At 41.7% G+C, this 22,231-nt stretch overlaps 1 protein-coding gene across 3 annotated transcripts; it reads right to left on the bottom strand.

Moving 5' to 3' along the window:
• Positions 1–943: 943 nt before the first annotated feature.
• On the bottom strand, positions 944–21,893 carry map3k4 (mitogen-activated protein kinase kinase kinase 4). 3 transcript variants are annotated; one of them, XM_044046026.1, is made up of 27 exons: positions 21,685–21,893; positions 16,037–16,227; positions 14,518–15,944; positions 13,506–13,766; positions 13,146–13,298; positions 12,688–12,845; positions 12,482–12,598; positions 12,274–12,373; positions 11,942–12,025; positions 11,578–11,844; positions 11,227–11,376; positions 10,701–10,862; positions 10,294–10,427; positions 9,511–9,589; positions 9,326–9,404; positions 8,421–8,514; positions 7,946–8,068; positions 6,545–6,633; positions 6,368–6,448; positions 6,073–6,264; positions 5,914–5,984; positions 5,161–5,277; positions 4,911–5,070; positions 4,678–4,800; positions 4,271–4,377; positions 3,181–3,360; positions 944–2,026 (listed from the first exon to the last, which is right to left on the bottom strand). In XM_044046026.1, exons 1-27 carry the CDS (start codon positions 21,714–21,716, stop codon positions 2,006–2,008), a joined length of 4,752 nt encoding a protein of 1,583 aa, XP_043901961.1. In that variant the 5' UTR covers positions 21,717–21,893; the 3' UTR covers positions 944–2,005. The 3 variants fall into 3 exon arrangements, with proteins under 3 accessions (XP_043901961.1, XP_043901962.1, XP_043901964.1); XM_044046027.1 differs by lacking the exon at positions 21,685–21,893 and adding an exon at positions 21,391–21,566; XM_044046029.1 differs by lacking the exon at positions 7,946–8,068.
• Positions 21,894–22,231: the final 338 nt, after the last annotated feature.

Genomic DNA, 22,231 nt, shown 5'->3' with positions numbered 1-22,231 from the left:
TGTGTTGTGTAATAATGTTTTATGTTCAGGTGTGGTTTGTCAGCAGGATTACACAAAAAAAACCCCAATGATTAACTTGACATTTGGTGGAAGGGCGGGCTAAGTGTGGTCATTTGGAAACAGATTTAAAGTGGTACATACAGGTTTTTTTTGTGTTTTTTTTTTTAAATGATTATTATCTTTCTGTGATTAAAAAAAAAAAGTTAATGCAGGGGTCATGTGAAACAATTATTAGGAATTAGGAATTTAATTTGGTTTAATTTAATATGTTAAGAGAAAAAAGAAATGTAGTAATGATTACCAGTTTCAACACCAACATGAAGATGTCCAATCATGAAACTGGATAAGATATTCCTTTATTTGTCCCCCAGTGGGGAAATTTGAAAAATAGTATAGATAGATAGACATATAGATCCAGGCAGCATGCATACATCTATTTTCTACCGCTTTATCCTCCACAGGAGGGCCGTGGGGGGTGGGGGTGCCAATCTCAGCTGACATAGGGCGGTATGCGGGGGTACACCCCGGACAGATTGCCAGTCCATCGCAGGGCCACACATAGAGACAAACAACCATTCACTCTCACTGCTATAGTCAATTAGAGTGTCCAATTTAACTAATCCCCATATTGCATGTTTTTGGACTGTGGGAGGAAGCTGGAGAACCCGGAGAAAACCCCACACACACACACACAGAATTTAAGATTAAGGCTGTCAGATTAACATCAATCAGTCAATCATTCACACACACATTATTTTGATAATCAATTTATCTTTTGTAGTGTTTTTCTTTTTTCTTTTGAAATACAAGTGCTCTGATATTTCAGCTCCTTAATATTGAATACTTTCTAGTTTCTTTGCTCCATTTAACAAAGAAAAGAATAATTTTGGTTTGTGGACAAAACAATATTATTTTGAGGTTTGGGAAACACCAATGAACTATGAATTTTACCAATGAATATTTTCTGAACCAATTCATTGTATATAAAATAGATTCATCAGTTAAGAACAAAATTATAAGCTACAGCCTGAGTTAAGATAAATATTTTACGGTCAACTAGAAAATGAAATAGCAAAAGACTTCAGTTTTTTTAAAAAACAAAACAAAACAAATTGGTTTATTAATATTGTTTGTACATAGCAAACACTATAAGAGCAGCAGAGGACCAGAAGTTGTGGTGTGAGTCATTATGTTTGGTTGTGTGAAAGGTCTGTGTTCAGCAGCAGGTCCCTGCCTCTCCTTTGTTGGCTCCGCTCCAGTAGCATGAACAGCTCTTCAACAGTGAACAGACTTGAACATTGCTTGAACTTGAAATTTTACCCCTCAGCAAAGGCAAAGACAGAAAGAAAGAAAAAAACAACAACAATACACATGACAAAAAAAATTCCTTCCTAGTGCCCGTGCTTGTCGAACGACAAGTGATAAATTAAAAATCTATTTGGATGTTGCTCATTTCATATAAGCTAAACCAGCGTCTCCTTCCATACAGAGTTTCACCGCATCCTTTTCTGCCTCACATGATGACTGAAATAATGAAGTCTCCCTCTTCTACTCCACTGCCCCCCTTGGGTAAACAGTTTAAAAGTGCCATAGAATGTAACCCCCCTCCCCCCTCCCCATACACCTTTCTTTGTCTATTGAGGTATTCCTCAATGCCTTTTCAGAGGTCTCTTAACCAGTGAGAACAAATGTCGTAATAGTTTAACTTCACAATATTGTTTATACAAGAACTTAAGCCAATCCTTTTTCTTACAGTATGTACAGTCCCGCCCTTGTCCTCCTCTGTCTCCCCATCCATGGGTACATAAAGACACAACAACCCTACACTACATAGGTCCAGTTGTTCTCTGAAATGATATATTAGTTCCTCAGTTTAGCTCCATGTGCCTTCAGCCTTTTTAACTCCCACTTCTCAGTGTCCACAGTTCATTTTTTTCCACTTTGCCAGCAGTGTGTACAGTAGTGCTTTTATGTGTAAACTTGAAAGCGTCAGAGCAGGTCTCACTCACTCTTCGTCTGTACAGACCTGAGAGACAAGACAAAGCAGACAGCAGCTGTAATGTAATGTTCACTTTTTGGTTTGATAGAAATGGAATATAAAATAAGTCCTTTTTTTCCAGTGCACCATCATCTGAATGCATGGATTGTTGTTTCATTACCTCAGAATAAACCCTTTGTATTTACATCGGGACAAGAGGCTGCTATGTTGGACCACCACAAATGTAACAAACTTAACTACTTTTTGAGATTTAATGAAAAATTAAGGCGACCATAGGTTCTCCTACATGACAGGAAGGGTGAGGTGAGAGATATTCAGCTGCAATGTGCAGCTTCACCAATAGATGCTGCTATATCCTACAAACATATGGTTTCAATGTATTTCTGCTTTGGCTTGAGGCAGATGCTGAAAACAACAAAACATCCCCTTCTAACTGAATTAATTAAAACAAATTAGGGCTGTAATGATTCATCAGATCTTGATCAACCACTAAACTGACAGCCAACTAAGTATTTTTTATAACCAATACAAGCACTCTGATTTTTCAGCTTCTTCAGTGTGAATATTGTATGGTTTCTTTGCTACATATAACAAAGAAACCATTCAAATAGTTTTGGTTTGTGAACAAAAAAAAAGACATTAGAGAACATCATATGTTTGAGGTTTAGGAAAAAACAATGAACAGTTTTCATAATTTCCTGACATTTTAGGAACCAAACTGATCGATTAATCAGGAAAATCATTGACATATAATGAAACTAACCGTTGTTGCAGCCCACAAAATAAATAAAACATTTCTTAACAAATTCATTTTGCTGCAATATGTTTCATTAATGTCAATACTGTCTCATTATTTAACCATTTTGCTGTTGGGGGAATGAGGGTGTGTAAAGTGTTCTCGGCAACAAAATTATAAAATAATAATTAAACTAATAATAAAACAAATATCTACATTTAGGAAAGATTGTGGCCGAGCAAAACAGACACAATATACCATAGAAAAGTGTATTGCAGTGCAAACTGTCTCTGTCGTATGTGTAAATCTTTTAAAATGTGTATCTTGTACATAGTGATGTAATGAAGATGGTACATTTTTTTTACATATTGTGCAGCCCTGGTGGTGAGTAACATCCCAAAAAGCAAAAACTGTATGTGTGACATTTGTAACACAAGTATCTCACCTTGACAAATGGGTGGTCCAGCAGCATGCTAGCTGTCCATCGGCGTTTGGGTTCACTCTCCAGACAGTGTCCGAGGAAGTCCTTGCCTTCTGTGCTCAGCTTCTCTGGGATGGGGGGTTTATGGCCCATGCCCACTTTGTACATGATCTGGAAGTTGTGCTCGTACTCGTGCCAGGGTCTCTGCAGGTTGAAATTAAATCGAGTCATTTCATGTATCAGCTTATAATGTATACAATAAAAATTGTCTCCGACAACCGCAAGGCTGGATTTACGCAGGATGCATGACCAAGTGCGTGACTCCTGCTCACCTGCTGTGCAAATTCTGCTAGTTTTCATTTACAAAAACATTGCCGTAGAGATATTTTCTGAAGAATATATATCATTTCATAATTTCTTGAAGAAAATGAATGGGAACAGGGGAACAAAGTGTTTGAACGCTTTTACTTTGAAACAGGTGCTAAATCTGTGAAGAAAGATCATTTTCACTGTATATTTTTCACATGAAATACAGACAAGAGGTCTATTACCACGGCTCAGACAGCTAGTGTGAACGGTCTTATTAATTAATGTCTGCCTAAATGAAGAGAGAGATGTACCACAGTTATTTTATAACGCACTTTCTCTTTGAGGTATCAGGTATTTGCTGCAATAACCTGATACATTAATACAAGAATATCCGTTTTGTCGTCTCCTCTCTGTGACATTTTTGTTAACAGTATAGCTGTTGAATCTTTAATTACAATTAATGTGCTTTTTATCAAAACATTTTTTTATTAAACTACATTATTCCATAATTCACAACACTTTAAGTCCATATTGACCACATAAAGTGTATCTCAATGGGGAACTATGCAGTCTAAAATGATCCAGGCAGAGTGAGTAGGTGACACGAAGATGCAGCAGAATTATCATCTTACCGTCTCTCAGCAGAGCTACAGCTTCATTTATTCTTTTTTTCCCCCGTTTGACAGAGCAACTGATCTGCTGTCTTTTTCCTAAAGTCACATTGTCTCCATTATTCTGCATAGGTATGCATATACTGCATGAGATGCTAAACCTCTACCTTTAAGTCTTTTCTATCGTGACTCACCTTTCCCGTCACCATCTCGATGAGGACGCAGCCTAAACTCCAGATGTCTGCTGCTCGTCCGTGACCTTCGCCCTTTGCTCTAGTGATTACTTCAGGAGCCATATACGCTGAAGAAAATGGGAAAAAAAAGTGAGAAAACCAGTTATGGCAGTAGAATTTAATAAGCAGCAATGTTGGCGTACTGCTTTATGTGACAAGACAAGAAAAACTAAAAGACATAGGCACAAAAAAACCCATTAAAAAGTAAATGTTAATGTATCAATTAGAGACAAATAAGAGGACATTTTCTTATTCACGTTATAATTGTTCTAATAAAACTTGAGACAGCAGACTCCAAACCAAAATATTAAGCCACAGTGACCCCTGCTGGTAGACTGGACCCCATACACTACATAAAAAGCACTTACCGGCAGTTCCTAGTGTGCTGTTCACCTCACCAGGCATGGTGTGAGTGTTGTTCCTTAACTTGACTGAGCAGCCAAAGTCTCCTAGCTTAATCAGACCGGAAGAGGTCAGGAAGATGTTGGCTCCTGATAGAAACAGAAGAACACAGATGGCCTCAGCAATTTGGAAAACGGAGTTCACGAACGACTGCTGTTTCTGCATCTCTGATAAGGTAAACAAAACAAGTGCCACTGACCTTTGATGTCACGGTGGACTATGCCGTGCTCGTGGAGGACATTGATGGCTGTAGTGGTCTGTTTACTATAAAGCCTGATGACGTGTTCCTGCAGGCCCAGTCTGGACACCTCCTCCAGGGTGCCCTCGTCACAGTACTCCATGAAGATGTACATCTCCTCCTACAGGAGAGCGCGTTTAAGTTTTTCAATCAGAGTTTGTCCATATAACCCAAGTGATGTCTGAACCGATGTGAAGTGTTCCTCTCTTACCCGATGGAGCTCAACGCCAAAGTATCGCACAAGGTTTGGGTGTTTGATGCCTTCGAATATTTTCAGCTCGTCGGCCGTCTCTTTGATTGTTTTGTGATCATTTGGCTGGAATCGGATCTGGGTGAAAAAATAAATAACATATACATTACTTTATTGCCATTTGTTTATTTGTCATTATTTTGAAATAAATTAAATTGGAGTAGTGGTTGGCACTTTTGCCTTGCATCAAATAGACCCGGGTTTGTGTAGAAAGACACTGGTATGGCGAAATTAGATAAAGATGGAGTGAAAGATAAGGTGACTGTAATTACTATTATTTAATTCATTATTATGTTTTTGTTATTTGTTTCATGTTCTACACACACATACCCTGGTATATACAGAAGAACTTGGTTTCTGACACGTACCAGTTTGAGAACTATGGTTGTAAAGAATGTGTGTGTATTTATATTTGTTACTTCTCTGGGACCTTTTCTGGCATAAACACTGACCTTGCCAGGACCAATAGTCCTCATGGAAAACCCAAACCTCATTTTTTAGGGACTGGTTGAGTTTAGGACTGGTTTAGAGTTTAGAGTGCAGTTAAATTAAGGATAGCGTTAGAAATTAAGTGGTTATGGTTAAGGATACTGCTTTGTTAGATATACAAGGTATACAATGACAATAAAGCGTCTATCTATCTATCTATCCTATTATAGTTATTAGAGTTGTAGTACAGATAAATAATTGCAAACCTGCTGTTGGAGTACATACCTCCTTCATGGCCATTAGCTCTCCAGTGTCGACATTGATGCAAGTGTATACCTTCCCATACTGGCCTTCACCTGTTTCAACACAAACGAACACGACAGTTGCTGTATGTGCATAATAATACCTCACATTGTAGCAAATACAATCACAAACTCGTCCCACCTATCTTGTTGCCCCTCTGCCACTTGAAGGTCACTTTCCTGAGCCCGACATGCATGACGTTGTCGTAGGACTTGGGTGTGTGACACACTTGGCCGATGATGTTGCGCTGCTTCATCACGGCGTAACGCTTATCCTCAAATTTGCGAATGGAGCAACGGACGGCCTCCATGGGGCTTTGCCGTGCTGCTGTGTCTAATTACAGAGGGAGAAAGAAAAAAGATTAGTTTACTTAAAATAAGTCAAACAAGCACATGGACTGGTTGGTGCAACGTGTCTCATCACTCAACAATCTCACCCTTGGACTGGCTGATGAAGGTGAGGAGCTCCCAGCTTCGACGTTGAGTGCTGTTAGGATCTCCCTTAGGATAAGAGGGTTCTGTAGAAGAAGAAAAATCAACTGTGTTGTTCTGCTATCAGGTAGATTAACTTTTCAATTTGGATTCAAACCTTGCTGTGTACCGAGCACACCCACCTTCTCTGTCCTCCGTGGGGCTGGAGTGGCGGCTCAGAGATTTGAACTGCAACTCTGCTGCTACGGAAGACAGATGGAAATTGGATCCCCTGCAAAGACATAAAACATGCTGATGCAACACTGGGGTCCAATCGTAAAACCAATGCTTCGTATGGATTGTTGAAGTCTGGCGGTTTCTCCGTTAATGGACAAATTGAAGCTCAGATGAGGGTTACTATATTTTTATGCATTGGACATCAACAACATTTAAAATGTTGCTACCAGAATCTTTGTGTTGTGATAAACTTTGCATGCAGATGGTTAGACATTCTTAATATTGAGACGCTTTTAGGGAAAACCGTACCAGAGTTGTGTGCAAGATGCAATTTGCACACACATAATAAAGTTCACAATTTAACCAATCAAACACTACACATGTCTATGCTACAAAACCAGAACTGTGTTTCTCTGGAACAATCAGATGATGTCATTTGCATTATCTCACAACCAAAGATTAAGCTCACCCACCAACAGTTGAGCATGCATTAGAGGCAATTGCAAGGTTACATCTCAAGAGTGCATGTTCAGATTTCAAAAGCACAAACAAACACACTAGGAAAACTATGTGGCAGTGAATCATCAGCATTAAAGCAAGACTGATGTTAATAGCAGTAAAGAAGAGAGTATTATCATAGCCCAGACTTTAGAACTGTTTTTTGCCCTCCATTTTCACACCATGCACAACAATATCCTGTGATAAGACTTGTGTAAGGGCCCTATCTGTGGTTTGGTGACACTGCGGTGCCTCTACATACATTAAGACTTTAAAGGTAACATTCTTCGTTACATTTTTAATTTAAATCGACATCACATCCCTGCATGTTATTAAGAAGGATCACACGCACATTTTTAAATTTCAGGCATTTCAGGTAAGGAGAAATTACTCATTATATACAGTCTAATAAAACTGGTTCATTTTGGTCCAATCGAAAAAAAAAAAAAAAGAATATTTGATGTTGTACCAAAGCCTGGAAAGCAGACTGACTTTTTAGATGATTTGAATTTCCAAATGTTTGTCGATGAATAGTAAAAAAGTAAAAATGCAAACACACTACAAGTGGAATAGTATGCTATAAAGCGTGCCTCTACATGAGCGCTAACAAATGGGCAAAAATTCCTTCTCATCATCCTATTAAAAAGATTATTACTGATTTCACACATCACCAACTTGAAAAGAGGGTGAATTTATTTTTTATTGGCTCTAAGTGGATGACTATTGCCAAAAAGAAAATTAAATAAATTCTCTTGAATACAGAACAAATGTCCTGCAAATATCAAAATGTTCTCTTTCCATTGTCAGGTGGCTTATGTTGTATCTGGGGGTTGTGTTTTCTACCAAGTGGCTGGGGGGGGCAAGGCTACCTGACGTCACTGGGGGTGCTGCCTGGAGCTTTGGTGTGGCTGTGTTCCCCCGGGCCCTGAGGGACGGGGCGAGGGCCGTTGGGGAACAGCTGGTTCCGGAGATCACAGGGTAGACTTCGAGAGCTGTGTGGTGAAAAGACAAACTGAAGAGCGCTGCCCGGGAGGTAAGGTGGCTGCCGTGGGATATGTTCACATGTATTTGTGTGTGTGTGTGTGTGTGTCTGACGAGTTGTGGAACATACACACACACACACACACACGCACTCAGTATAATTATATAAATTACAATATGACATACATGGCAAGATACACATACACACAAGGAAGCCCATGTAACACAGACTTATCTACAGAGCCACACCAGTATTAAGCATACATAAAGGAAGGTAAAGAGGCACAATAAGCCATGCAGGAAAGAGTATTAATAGTAAAACACAGAAGAAAAACAAAAAGTGTAAAATCTTCCATCACTTACCTGAATCCCTCAGCGTTAGGGATGAACAGGTTAGGGTTCGGTGGGTCACTGTGGCAGCGAGGAACTTTAACGGGCCGAGGACTATTCCTGGGAGCTGAATAGAAAAACACCCATGTCTCCATTTAGTCAAGCTACCTACCACAGCAAACCTCAAACAGACTATGCATTGATCAAGGAGCTACAGAAATTTAGCTTGCTGTGGTAAAACACTGGCGGAAAATTGTGAGCAAGGGAGCAAATGCTATGTACTATATACAGCAACATTTCTTAAAATAGATGGCTGCAGAACACTAAGAAGAGACAGAAAGATAGGGAAATATGAAATAAAATAAAATAAAAATCCAAGTCAAGAAAGGTAGGCAAGACACATTTAAGATACTTTTTCAAGTAAGAAGCAAAAGAAAGTGAAGATTTTGTGTTTGAACTATGCTGCAGTGATCATGTACATGAGGTACTGTGATGCTTTACTTTGCTTTAAGTTCTTAGTTTGCTCAAACCTTAGATGTCATAGATTAACATTTGGCACTCACTCTTTGAAGAACCACTTTAATAAGGCAATATGTGATGTTTGACTAAATGTTCCTTATTTCACCCGCAATAACATTTGCCCTATTACTCAGAAAATGTCTGCTGAGCAAACATGCTTTTCTTCCCCAGTAACACTCGGTTATATCATCACATTTGCCCAGAGAAACCACAGTTCTTTACTGACGGCCACTGATAGCAGTGTGTAGTCGCTCAACACAGAGTGAGAAGAGGACATTAATTTCATTGGTGTTGTGTCTGTTTTGTGTCACCTTGACAACGAACTAATAATCTTGCAAAAGAATGTAAACACTAACAAAAAGCATGAACTCCAGATGCAACAGTCACTGACAGTTCATACCACAAAGGATTCATCTTACCAATGTACAGGCCAGTGACCGGGCTGTGGGGTTTTCCGATCACATGTCCAATACATTCATTCATCAAAGCTTGTAAATTCTGGAGGAAGAAATGCAACATTTACAGTCAACAGATAATACATTTGTCATATTTTACATATTCCTGTGCAAACATGCTATATTGAGAGGGAAAACAGGCCATTTACCAGGAAGTCATCCTCAGGTAGTGCTGATATAAAGGCAGGTTCAATGGCCTGAAGAAAATCAAAACCCTGAGTCGCCCACCTGTAGATGCAACACAGGGATCAATCAGTGGGTCCCAAAGCTTCCAGTGACTGTTCATTTTATTATTTTGTCTTAAAGGCATATCAGTACACATTGCCAAAATAAAAAACTGAATTAAAATAAATACACACGTATGACAAACGGCTGTTTTTTTCTGAGAAGCATATCAGCTGATTGCACTGTGAGGTACACAGATCTAGTATGCGTGATTCATTAACAGATCTCAGCATCTTTTCTCTTGAGGAAGTTGCTCTAAGCAGCTCCTTGTGCTCTCCTCTGTGGGAACAGGAAGTAACGTGTCACGCTGCGAGCAGTTGAATTCCATGTAATGGCTCAAAGCATGAGTATGGAAAAAAACTAAAGGCATGCATATTAATGCTGTGGCCATTACATGAAAACTTAAGTATGTATATATGTATTTTTCCAAGTTAAAAATAGCTGTAAAACAGTAAACAAGAGAGCAAATGGGGCTTTTCTCACACAATAAAATCCCCTTTAACCACTAAAAACAGTAAAAAGCAATTATTTGTGGCAATTACAAATATTGTTTGCTGACTTACTTATACAAAACCAACTGCACTAATACATTGGCTGACTGGTCAATGAGATTGATGAGACTAACTTTAAATTTCTTTGCAGCAGTGCTACAAAAAGCATCCTTGAGTCATGTATTGATGAAATGCTGACAGATGGTAAGGCCTTACCTGGGTTTGGTGCCCCTGCCACTCTCGCATTTGGTCAGAACATACGTCATCCATTTGCGGGCAAATGCTATGTAACGCTCACCGATTCTCTGCCTGAACTCTCCTGACATCAGGCGCACCACCTCCTTGTGATACTGTAAACAATAAAGGAGTATATTTAGGATAACCACCTCAGCTTCATCTCATCCGATTACTTTGCAATTAATGTGTTGCCTTTGAAAAATATGTCCCACAAACACGTCAATATTACAAGGTCAACATTACCTTATGTACGTGAAGAGGACATGTTATGTTATGTTACATGCTCAAATATGAGTAAAAAAGAGGTTTACACTCTGAATAAAGTCCTTCTGTACAAATATAGAATGAGCTGCAGGTCACACCTCTAAAATCTTGCAGGCTCTCACCTCAAAGGCAAAGTTGTATCCCTGTATCATTGCCTCCCTGTAGTACTGATGCAGAGTGGCTGACTCAGACTCCTCCACCTCTGCCTCAAACTCTGTGGTGAACATGTATTCCACTCGTTCAATGGCAGTGCTGATCTTAATGCAGAGCTGCAGTGCCTCGTCCTGTGGCGGGAGCGAGGAAAGGTGAGATTTAGTTTTGGTACAGATTACGCTATGTCAAACAAGACATTGCATGTGGTATTAATACTCTTCACTGCAAAGTAGTGCACCTGCAGCAAGGTAGCAAACCTGTGGGTTTGAAAAAATATATCTGAGTTTTACTGAAACAGATGTCAAACTTTCCAGAACTGTGGCCCTTCGTCTTTTTACCACATAATGTTAGTAGAACTGTAATTCACAGTAACTGATAGCACGTGGTAAAAACACATTTGAAAAGAGGACAGCGACCACGCACCTGTCTTGACAACAGCAACAACATGAGCTGGAGTTTGTGAACAAGTGTGTGGCTTGTGGTTTCAAAAAATACCTTGAGCTCCTCCAGAGCGCCCGCGATGAGTGGCTGACTCGATGTTTGCTCCCGGCTGAGAGTGAGCACATCCTCCATAGACTGCTGAAAGGCCTTACGCTGGGCCACCAGGTGAGCTGACTGCATCACGATCAAGAGCATGTTCTCCACCTGAGAGCACAGTAGACCAGTGGGAGGGTTGTAAATAATACACTTACAACGACACCTACAAATTCTAGGATTGTAAAAAAAATAGCTATGCACTGAAATATCCCAATTCCATGACATGACACATGTAGCGAAACTTTGAAATGCTATTCTTGACAGTGGTTTTGTGTTGTATTTAAGCCTCTGGGTGCTAGTTGTACATACCTTCATGGTGCTTAAAGTGTCAACAGTTTCCACCTGTGGGACCAGCTTCAGCAACTCTCCGTCCCACTGAGCCCAGTCAGAATCAGTAGTGAAGCCAGTTCTGTGTTTACTCATCAGCAGGTAGGCCTCGTCATCAGCTATTTCCTCTGGCTCTTTGGAACAGTCTTTGCCTGCTGCAGCATTGAGAAGCTGCAAGATGAGTGGCCTCTGATTCATCAAAGCGCAGGGGACAAAAACTTGGAGCTCTTCCAAGCCTGGGATCTGAACCTAAATATAAAAAAAGGAGGTTAAACAGCACATAAGTGACCCAAATGACAGAAATAAGAAGATTAAATATGTACAAAATTTACAGAAGGGCAAACACCTTGACAAAGTTTCTCTTCTTCAGCACCTCAAGGAGACAAGGCACCCCATTAGTGATACTGAAATCTGCAGCAACTTCCAAATCCTGCAGAGAGGGAATAAAACAAGGTGTTTGTTAGAACACAGAGAGAAAACCGTGTCCCTAAATAAACTGTTATTTACAATGTCAGGTCCCATAGGAAAATTCATGTTTAAAACTTTTAAATTAAAATATTTATTTATTTATATATCGTGTGATTTTTAAGAGGAAAAAAAATCAAAGAGTATTTCAGAGATTTGATTTTAATGCTATATTACTTAGTCCTTGTGAAATTATTTCCTGTATTCTCTCACCTTGCGAAGCATTTTGGCAAAACCTAGAGCCTTGGACGCTCGCTCCCGGGCCTCGTGGAACAGCTCTTTAAGTGAACGACTTGTCTCAATAACGGACCGTCTACAAGAAACAAAATGTTTTAAGTTTAAAACACTGCCGCTGGGAGCACAGACTATATTAATGACTGGATGAATAAAAATCATTACCATGGTATTCTATTCTCCTTACCTGATCTCATCTGAGGCCGAGCTGTCATCTGCACTTTCCCAGAATTCATTACCACTTCTTTGCAAACCAGCATCCAGGAACTCCCCAGTGGATTTGAGCAACATCCCAGCGATGTCACTGTCAAGAAAGGAACAAACCTCATAAATTATTAAACTCTTGAGTTGGAGAGGTTTTCAGTGTCATTTTCATACATTACATGGACTCACCAGAAAAGCTTCCCAGACTGGGCCTCTCCACCACGGATATAAGGAGTGATAACCTTGGTGAAGTTCCACTCCTCCTCTAACAGATTCTTCAGGCTGTGAGAGGCCTGAGGCAGCTGCTGCAACATCTGGATCCAACTGTGCATGTAGTCAAAGTAAACCTGCAGAGACAGGGACAGATATTACATTTAAATAATGCACAATTTCTAAGGCTACAATATTTATCTATTAGTAAATGACAACTAAAATAATATTTTACTATTTGGATACTCAATTTCCTGGTTTAAGCATTTTTTTTGTCAATAAAGAAAATGAACCCAATGAAAATGTGACTATTTTCATCATTTTAAGGACCACACAACTAATTAAATAATGGAGAAATTAATCAATGATGAAAATAATTGTTAGTTGTAGTCCTGGATCCTAAGCTTCTACAATGGTTGAGCACTATCAAAGCTTACCTCAAGCATCTTGTGTAGATCCTCTTCAAACTCATCAATATTGGCATTGGTCTGCACGCCCTGAGCATATGTGACAACCCCGCGTAGCATGAACTGATAATACTGCTTCATCAGAAGACCACCTTTAAGAACCTCCTTACACTCACGCACCAACTGCAAAGCAAAAATAACAGAGAAATTAGCTCTACACTCAACATTAGTTAGTCTTCAAAGACAGTTCCATTCTGTTAAATGGTAACAATAGTTGTCTCAGTAACACAGACGAGTCACACAATTGTCTAAAAAGGCAACCAGAAATGTGTATAGCCCATAGGTGTATGTGCCGCCATCATCATCATCATCATCATCGAAAGTCCTTGCCTGTTTGATACTGAGCAGTGACGGCTCTCCAGCAGGCCTCTGTTCAAGTCGCAGCTTAAGGCATTCGTGAATGACATTGAGAAGGACTCTGCACAGCACAAGGAACGCTGGCCGGAAGGATGGGAGGTCCATGTCCATCAAATCCTCCCAGGATACCGGGTCTGCTCCGAGTTCTGGATTAGCCGGACTACTGCAGGACTCGTGGCGTGCAAGCTCTGGCAGGTAGTCACTATACAGCATAGGATCTGGGAAGTCTGCAAACTGGAGGTGGAACAGAGGTGGAGGAAAGTTAAATCAGCCAGTTATGTGTTGTTGTTGTTATATCATCAACAGAGTAATCGTTTGGTTTTACAATTTCATTTTTGTTGCCTTTTTTTAAATATTTCTTGAACTGTTTTTTTGTTGTTGCATGAACTATCATGCTTGCTCAATCTTGGAGAGAAGCCTATAAAGATTATGTAAAAATTAATCCCTTTTCGAGCACAGAATATAGTATATACATTACTGAAATCATAACAACTTATTGTGGCTCCATCACATTGACCAGAGCTAAAACTGTGCAAAGATGGTTCCAGAACTGGTCGATGTTATGGGACTGCAACTTCTCAAACGTGTTCGCATTCCATCAAGTACATTCTCAGGAGGAGAGCAGTGTCTAAACCTCCTTAAACTGCTCCTCTAAATGTATCCAAGCTTACTATTTCCAAAACCCAGACACCTTCATTATAATAACTTAACTCTATTGGATTTCCTCAAGCGTATCCTAAAACTTTGTATGAACTTGATCAGTTGTATCCAAACTTTTGAAGGGTATCAGCTTATTTTCCTCAACAATAAAAACTTAATCATAGATAAAAGTTTGAGTAACATAATAATGTTAAAAACTAATCCCTGCTACTTCAAATGGCTGCTTAAGTATCTGAACTAGTGGGCTTTTTACTACTTAATGCAAAATGATTAAGAATAACATTGTGATTAGCTGGAATGCAGCTTGCAGATGTTCCATTCTCACCTCCAGTGCAGGTGTGTGGCGTAGAAGTGCCGCTCTGGACCGCTGAAGAGAGCGGTCCATCAGTTTGTGCAGTCTGAGAATCAGTTTACGAAGTCCCATCTGTTTCAGAGCTTTATCCACAAACGGTCTGTATATGGCTGTGGGGCAGAAAACTCCCCCTCCCATTTTTGCTTCTGCACTTCCTTCAGTTGCAGTTGGGAGAAACTCGTCTTCTGACAACAATCGGGCAAATTTACGAGTAAGGGAGGGAGACAATTCTCCATCTGCTACATGACCTAATTCCCCCTCCTCTTCAAGATCTCTGTCCTCCCCTTCACTTTCAGCTGTAAAAGTCGCTGTCGAGTCACTCTCCTCATTGTTCTCATTCTCATCGTCTTCATTGCCACGGGAGCAGCGAGGTGAAGGGATTTCAAAGACAGGCCATCCAATACGGGATAGATCATGGAGGCCCAGCACAGTGGCCATAACACGCAACTTCTGGTTGAGGTCCTGGGTGATATTGAGCCACAGACAGAGCGCCTGCACCCTGCCCTGGAAGTCTCGTGCTGCATACTTTTCATAGTCCCTCTGCAGAGCCTGCAGTGAGGGATAGAAAGCCTCCACAGACTCCAGCAACTCCATGACCCGCTTAACCTGCTCAAAGGCCAGCCGCTGGCGCTGAAGGTGTTCCCTGCAGTCAGTGCCAGGACCCAGAGGCTCTGCTGCATTCATCGCAGTCGAAGGACATGAGCTAAATCCCCATGGATCTACTCCACAGTGGTTGGTCTCTGCTACACCAGGCTCCCTCTCCTCGCCAAAGACTAAACCGGAGATGCTCTGATAATCCTCCTGGACCATTTCAGACCCTGAACACAGGGTGCCTCTCAGGCTCTCATAGTTGACCTTAAAGTGCAACACCTCATTAATGATGTCAGGGATGGCCTGGCGGGCAGTGAAAAGAAAAAGGTCTTGATCACTGGTGGAGCGGCGTGCATGCCAAGCCTGCAGCTCCAACCAAATGACCTCCTTGTTGTGTCCCATGAAGGCTGTGTTCTCCAGGCCTCTCTGCTCCTTCTCTTTCCTCTTAGAGGACATAGATGTGAGCTTTAGCAGCAGGCGCAGAGTCTCAAAGAACTTGAGGCGGTCAGCAGGACAGTCTGTCCTGGAGGTCTGGCGGTGGGTGCGGGCAATATGTGGCATTGACACAGGCAGTTTGCCACTGCTGCAGCCCAAACTCAAGTAATGCTTCCTGGGATCCATGCTGAGGCCTCCAAATGGGCTCGACTTCGAGAGTGGATCCAGCATGAAGGATTCTTCAAAGGTTTTCTTGTGGTCTCTCTCTGTGGAGCGCAGTGTGGCCCGATGTTTTTTGTCCTGCTTGTAGCTATGCTCCTCTGGGGTTTCCACTGGCCTGTGACTCTCTCTCACAACAGAGGGGCCAAGTTCCACTGAAATGAAAAAAGGAAATACTTTCTACTACTAGTAAAGTAATAATATTTATTTATTAACATATCTGTTAATCATGAATTTCTTAACTTACCCTTGTTAGGAGAACGTCCAACACTCCTTGCGTGGCTGTTCCGCTGATGTTTGCCAGACATGCGTTTCATCTGACGGTGGTTAAAGGGAGGTGTTGTGCCATACACAGCTTCCTCTTCCTCACTAGGAGAGTCCAAGGATTCATCCACCCCAGAGTTCTGTTGGGATGCATCTTTCACTGGCTTGGACTGCCTGTCAACATTTTGTGATATTAAAGCAAAACTGGTGGGAACAAGCTATCAACATGTGAGAGATTACAATCATCATATAATAACTGCTACCTGAAAGTGTTGTTAACCAACCAAGTCAATGCTTTGTCATTACGAAACAGTTTCAGCCCTATCACATGAAAACCCATGAAATGTGTGCATGTCTAAGAATCCTGGGTTTGTTCTACTGAAAGACAGACTGTGCAGCAAATCTCTTTTAATTTCACAGCAAACAGGTTGCTAAACTGCAACTAGACTAAATGGCTGCTGCAACCTACAACAGACTGACGCGTTGTCTGTCCTTTGCAGACTGACTGGCTGCCTCCCAAATGTACAGCAACTATCCTGTGTGCATGACCACAGCTGTCCAGACATGGGATAATAAACTGTGGACACCCCCTGTCTGTACAGGTAAACAAAATGGCTCAACGAGGAATAGAGAAATAGTAACCCTCATGAACTCTGTCTGCTAAGTCATCAACCCTTCTGCTAAAGTCAGGTTTACATGGAGTACTGACACTCTGTGACTGTAGGCAAAACCCGAGTGAATGCAAAACACCATATCACTTTCATGTAATAGTAGTGACTCTTATCTGAAAGAGAAGGAAAAAAAGCATAATGCAAGTGGCACACTTTTCCGGATTACAATGTCACAGGCTTGTGCCTTAAGGCTTTTTGGAGGGGTTTTTAATAGGATTAGGGAGAAAGGTCGGAAGGTCTGACTCCCCCAAAGAAAAACAAAAGGAGAAAGAAGAAGAAAGGCATGACAAAGGACGTTCCATATGCTGGTCGCCATGTGTTCCCCCATCGATCATCTTATTGAAAAGCATTCCCCAACACGTGCCCGAGTTGAAAGGGGCAAAGGCTGGATCACTTTCACCGAGCGAGTATAAGTGAGCGTTAAGGGAGGATGGTTAATCTGGAAGTCACTCGCTTCAGCTTTTTAAGGAGCCGAACATATTGTCTAGACTTCTAATGCTATTCTGTTCCAAAGGGGAATCTGTCCACACACACACACACACACACACACACACAGTCCAATGGGAGCAGCTGTAGAACTACACACAAACTGGACCAACACCTGCTGCAAATCGTGCAACTTTACATGCAATTAGATTCCAGATTTAATCAAGACTTCATAGACAAAGCACACTGCAAAAATGGCACCAACAGCACCACCACCCTCATAACCAAAACAGTGTTGAAACTGCAGAATAACTTGCACTTGCCTCTATGAGTGCATTGTATGGGAAATTGTGAAGGGGCTTGTTCTGCAGGAGCAGCACACCACAGTGATCTTTTCAGTATGCAGGCACGAGACAGCACAGTAAGAAACCTTTTGTGTTACAATAAGGCGTTTAGCATAACAGCAACAGACAGAAATTGCTGTGCAATGTGCATGCTCAATAAAAAGGTAGAACAGGTATCAGGAACCTGTGTAGTTTACCACGAACATCAAGTGAAAGCTATTAACCTCCCACTGCGTACGTTGCTATGATCAGATTGTGCACACATTTGTAAACATTCCAGTACGTGCATGGGTGTGTGGTGTCAAAGGACAGAAATAGCAAATGCATGAGAGAGAGGGAGTTTTAAAAAGACCTGACGCAGAACGGCATGACTAAATCACTGAGGAATGACAACGGAACCAATGACGCCCTCTTACTGCATGTCAGTTTGTTTGGTTGCCATGAGACACTGCCATAAATGCTATGCAAATTTCTCTGCCGATTTCCTTACTGTTTTCCCAGCAAAAATGTACTTGCAGGCTGCCCAGAGGAAGTAACTGGCCTGCATGCCCTGCACGCTAAGGTCTTCAAGCTGTCCCTGCCTGGCTGCCACTGGTGACTTATCACTGCAGATGGTGTCTGGCCGCTCTCAATGGCTCATCTGATGGCTCACTGGGGCTCTAATAAAGGCCAGTGGAATGCTAGAGCCCCCAGGCAGAAACACTGAGTGCATAATAAACAGCACAAAATGAGGACTCTTTTCTGTATGACGACTGAAGCAATGTTACCAAGAGCTGCCAGAGTCAGGGGGGCTGACCTTTGACACCGACCATCCATACCATTGTACTAGGAAGGGGCACTCTATTGTATAGCTGTGACACGTGGCCCGTGAGGCACACAGCTGAATAGCACACAGCTGGTTAGTGAGCACACTTGCTCACAATGTCTAAAATAAAAGGGAAAAGGAGGAGAAAGGGGCCAAAGTTTTCTAAGAACATAATTTCCACTAATCGGGTCATGCTGGCATAACTGATGCTTGGCGGACTAAATCTAGATTTGCATCTACACCCTCCCACCCAATGCGCGCACGCACACGCACACACACACACACACACACACACACACACACACACACAGTAAACAGGATGTGTCTGCTGCCATGTAATGTCAGCCTAAGTTTGACTATTGAGTAAAAACACAATACCTGTGTGTGCAATGTGCATGTATGCTCCAAAATTCCTGTGGCAGTGTGCTTCATTTGTGCAACAGTTCACATCTGACCTGCAGTAAAAGTCCTGATGAACAGGCAGAACTGAAGCAGCAGCCAGAGTGTGCTCCATAGGCTGACAGCATTCAGAAACAATGCACACAACTCACTTAACCACACCCCCATATGGAACAGTGCAACGCTGCCAGGAGTGGACCACCCAATCTCTCTAACGTGCACTGTGCAATGCATACTTCACATATACGAGTGAGGCCTTTGCTTCAGTGAGACATGACAGGATATGCAGAAAGTCACTTTCATTCACAACAATCAGCAAATTATTGCGTTGTTACAACACTGCTGTACTCATATGCCTTTGCAAATTGCTTAACCCAGGGAAACATCAACTAAGACGCAAACCTTATTCCACCAGTAGAAGCTCATGACATTTACCACAACAAATCCCATGACCCAAATTAACTAAATGTAGACACTGCAGACGAAGCAGCATGAGGTAAAATGTGAGTAATGACACATTTCTCCTTATTCCAGTTGCATCATAAATGCTACGCAGGCAGTTGTCTTTTCCACTATTTAAAAAAACCAAAGCCTTTGCTGATTTCAACTCACTCTTCTCTCTCTCAAACAGTTAAGCACAAGATATTACCAAATCTAATCAAAGAATTTGTATATCTGCAGCACTTAACCATCTTTGCCTTCCATCTCTGTTACCATCTAACATAATCTACCTCTGCAGCACTTCAGTAACATCAAGTGCCACAGTTATAGCACTTGCAAAGATCCTATTGTTTGAATGAAGCGACAGATGAGAGTGACAGAATGTGAGAACAGCATTAATTTCTCTAAAGCAGGTGTTGAAAGAGACAGGATGCAGTTAGGAAATGCGAGAGGGCGGTCCATCTGTATCCTACAGCCTGTGCTGCTGGCAAATGCAGGCATTGATGAGCTCTGCCCCACAGGCGTCTCCAGGGCTCCATCCACTGTGCACAGCGCCACCACATCCTGAAATCCCTGGAATGCCTGTCAGCCACAATGTCTTCACTATTGACAAAAGACCTCTGTACTTGCAGCCATAGCGATAGCCTTCAATTCAAGCAAGCACATAACTCCCCCTTCTCAAAATAGTTGACAATGTAAACCTAACAGTACAAACACTCATCAAGGTCAGGTAAAACGATGTCTGTTAGAAAACAAGTTAAATACTTTTTTGAATGTTTGAGGCCTGTTTTTTCACTCTGAAGTTAGAATGCAATAGCTGAACTAATGTGTCCCTGCAAACCACCATCTTGGCAATAAGGCCCCCCTTACGCACAGCTGTATGTTCCGCACAATTCCATTATTATAGAAATTGTGCCTACAACAAACAGTAACATGCAGCAAACACATTATTTGAGCTTTGCAGATCATAGTTTACCTTTCACCACAAACTTAACTTGCACTCAACAACAAAATTACACTAAAATGCCTCATGCCTCCAGCAACGGCATGGCTCTGTGTTTTTCTGTATGTGACAGTGCTGGACAGCAATTACATAAACAGGTCCAGTATTGCATAATCATGCAATATGTGTGTGTGCTTGTTTTTGTTACCTCTTTAGGACCTTGTCAGGACCAAAAGCCCACACAGCGACATAAGCCTGGTCCTAATGAGGCAGAACCTTATTTTTGAGGCTCTGGTTAAAGTTAGGATTACAATGTGAATTGAGTTTATATTAAGGTCTGACTTGTGCATTAACTGATTCGGGTTAAAGTTTGGGACATGGCTTTGGATAGCCTATCCAAGTACATGAACGTCAATGCAGTGTCCTAGCAATAATAGCAGCACAAACCTGTCTATACTTATAACTGAGTGGCCACAAGGTTGCAGGGAAAAGAACAACTGGCTGGTGCTCAGTCATTACTGAACAAGAGAAAGGAAAAAAATGAAAAAAACGCACACAAATGTGCTCAAAACTAGAATTATGGAAGATGACAGAGCTGATCCAGCATGATAAAAGCCTCAAAGTCACTCGCAGTCTCTCTGCAGACAAACTACTGCATGTGAGGAGGAGGGAGGACAGGGGGAAGACACAACAGCAGCAGATTCCTGAGGGTCTGTCGCCAGCGGTCAGGGGCAAACACTGCGACATTTCGATTAGATGTGGATGTGCTCATATGAGGAAAACCTCTAAAAGTGTCTGTCTCTATGTGTGTGTGCGCAGACATGCAGTAGCCTTGTCGTCTAAACACACACATACACGGTGAAAGATATGTTTCTCCACATAATCTGCAGGAGACAGTCAACTAAGTTGAAAGGCTGAAGGTAAAATAACACAAACGCGTATAAATTAAGTGCACAGAGTGAGTGAGCGCATAATATCATGCTTCAGCAGTGAAGTGTGAGCCGAGAGCAGCAGAAGTCTAGCTCTAGTATTAACAATAACAGTGGGGCGCAATGCTAGCTAAAGCCAGCGAATTGTCTGTCTCGGTATAGTGATGAAATGCACAATATGACAATATCAAACCAACAACAACACTCTTTAAGGTGCGTCTCACAAACCCACAATGCAACACTCGCCTCAGTATCGTAAACTTTATCTTTGCGAACTTGTTGGTGAACAATACACTGACAAGCGACAGCTAACAGGAGACGGCAGCTAGCTTGTTCCCTAACATGTTGCACTGTTAATAAAAATAGTTCGTCTTGTTACCTTAGCATTTGGCGGACATGTTTGCCTCCCTCTCTAGCAAGCAGGGATTTAAAGAGCGGCTAAAAATCCGCACCGGAGTGCGTACGAAAATGTTGCTCCGACAAAAAAAAAAAAAGTTTGCAACTCTCCAGCGTTGCAAATGCAGCGACTGCACGCGCGCCACTATTTGGCAGGAAAACGACTAGTGAGGGATGAGCGCGAGCGCTCCCGTGCAACACTGACTCACGCTCAGCTCTCTATTTGGCAAGCGCGAGGTCCTGATGGTGTAGGGTCTGTTCAACAAAATTCGCATACCTGCTGGGCTTGTTGCGATCCGGAGGCTCCATTGCAAGGCATCGGGTTCGGGTTTCTAACCGTGCATGGACTCAACCATGTCGAGGCGGTTTCAGGCAGACTTTGCACCGCTTAATGTTTGCAAAAGACGCGGATTTGTGTCTCTTTGAAGCACTTTTTATCCACCGGCACAGTCGACTCTCGCTAGCGCGTATGCCGTCGCCATCTTTCCGACGCTCATTGAGGAGGAGTACCACGGTCTTGCATTGCTACGGCAACTCGAATGGGTCATCCCCGGCCAACAACTGTGCAAGCACAGATATGACAAAGCTTGTATGATGTCCTGAATTGAATGTATCTTATTATAATGACTCTCCCTTCGATTTAATCGTTTTTTTCCTGTTGTTTTCTGTTTTAATGATTAGAAGCTATAATTTGTATTTTCTATCTTAGAAAACGAAACTGTAAATCTGTAAATCCCATCACATGAACCCACATGACGGCTCTTGTTTTGCATACAATTAAATTCCGTACAAATTACTATACCTGAAATCAGGTTAGCGGTATG

Source organism: Solea senegalensis, linkage group LG15 (assembly GCF_019176455.1).
Source record: "Solea senegalensis isolate Sse05_10M linkage group LG15, IFAPA_SoseM_1, whole genome shotgun sequence".
Classification (NCBI taxonomy): Eukaryota; Metazoa; Chordata; class Actinopteri; order Pleuronectiformes; family Soleidae; genus Solea; species Solea senegalensis.
This window is presented reverse-complemented; position numbering and strand designations above follow the sequence as displayed.

Coding starts and splice junctions, on each gene's coding strand:
- map3k4 (XM_044046026.1), bottom strand. CDS start 21,716: ATGGAGCCTCCGGATCGCAACAAGCCCAGCAG. Junction 12,026..12,273: donor TTGCCAAAATGCTTCGCAAG/GTGAGAGAATAC, acceptor CCCTCTCTGCAG/GATTTGGAAGTTGCTGCAGA. Junction 10,428..10,700: donor GATACAACTTTGCCTTTGAG/GTGAGAGCCTGC, acceptor TATTGTTTACAG/TATCACAAGGAGGTGGTGCG.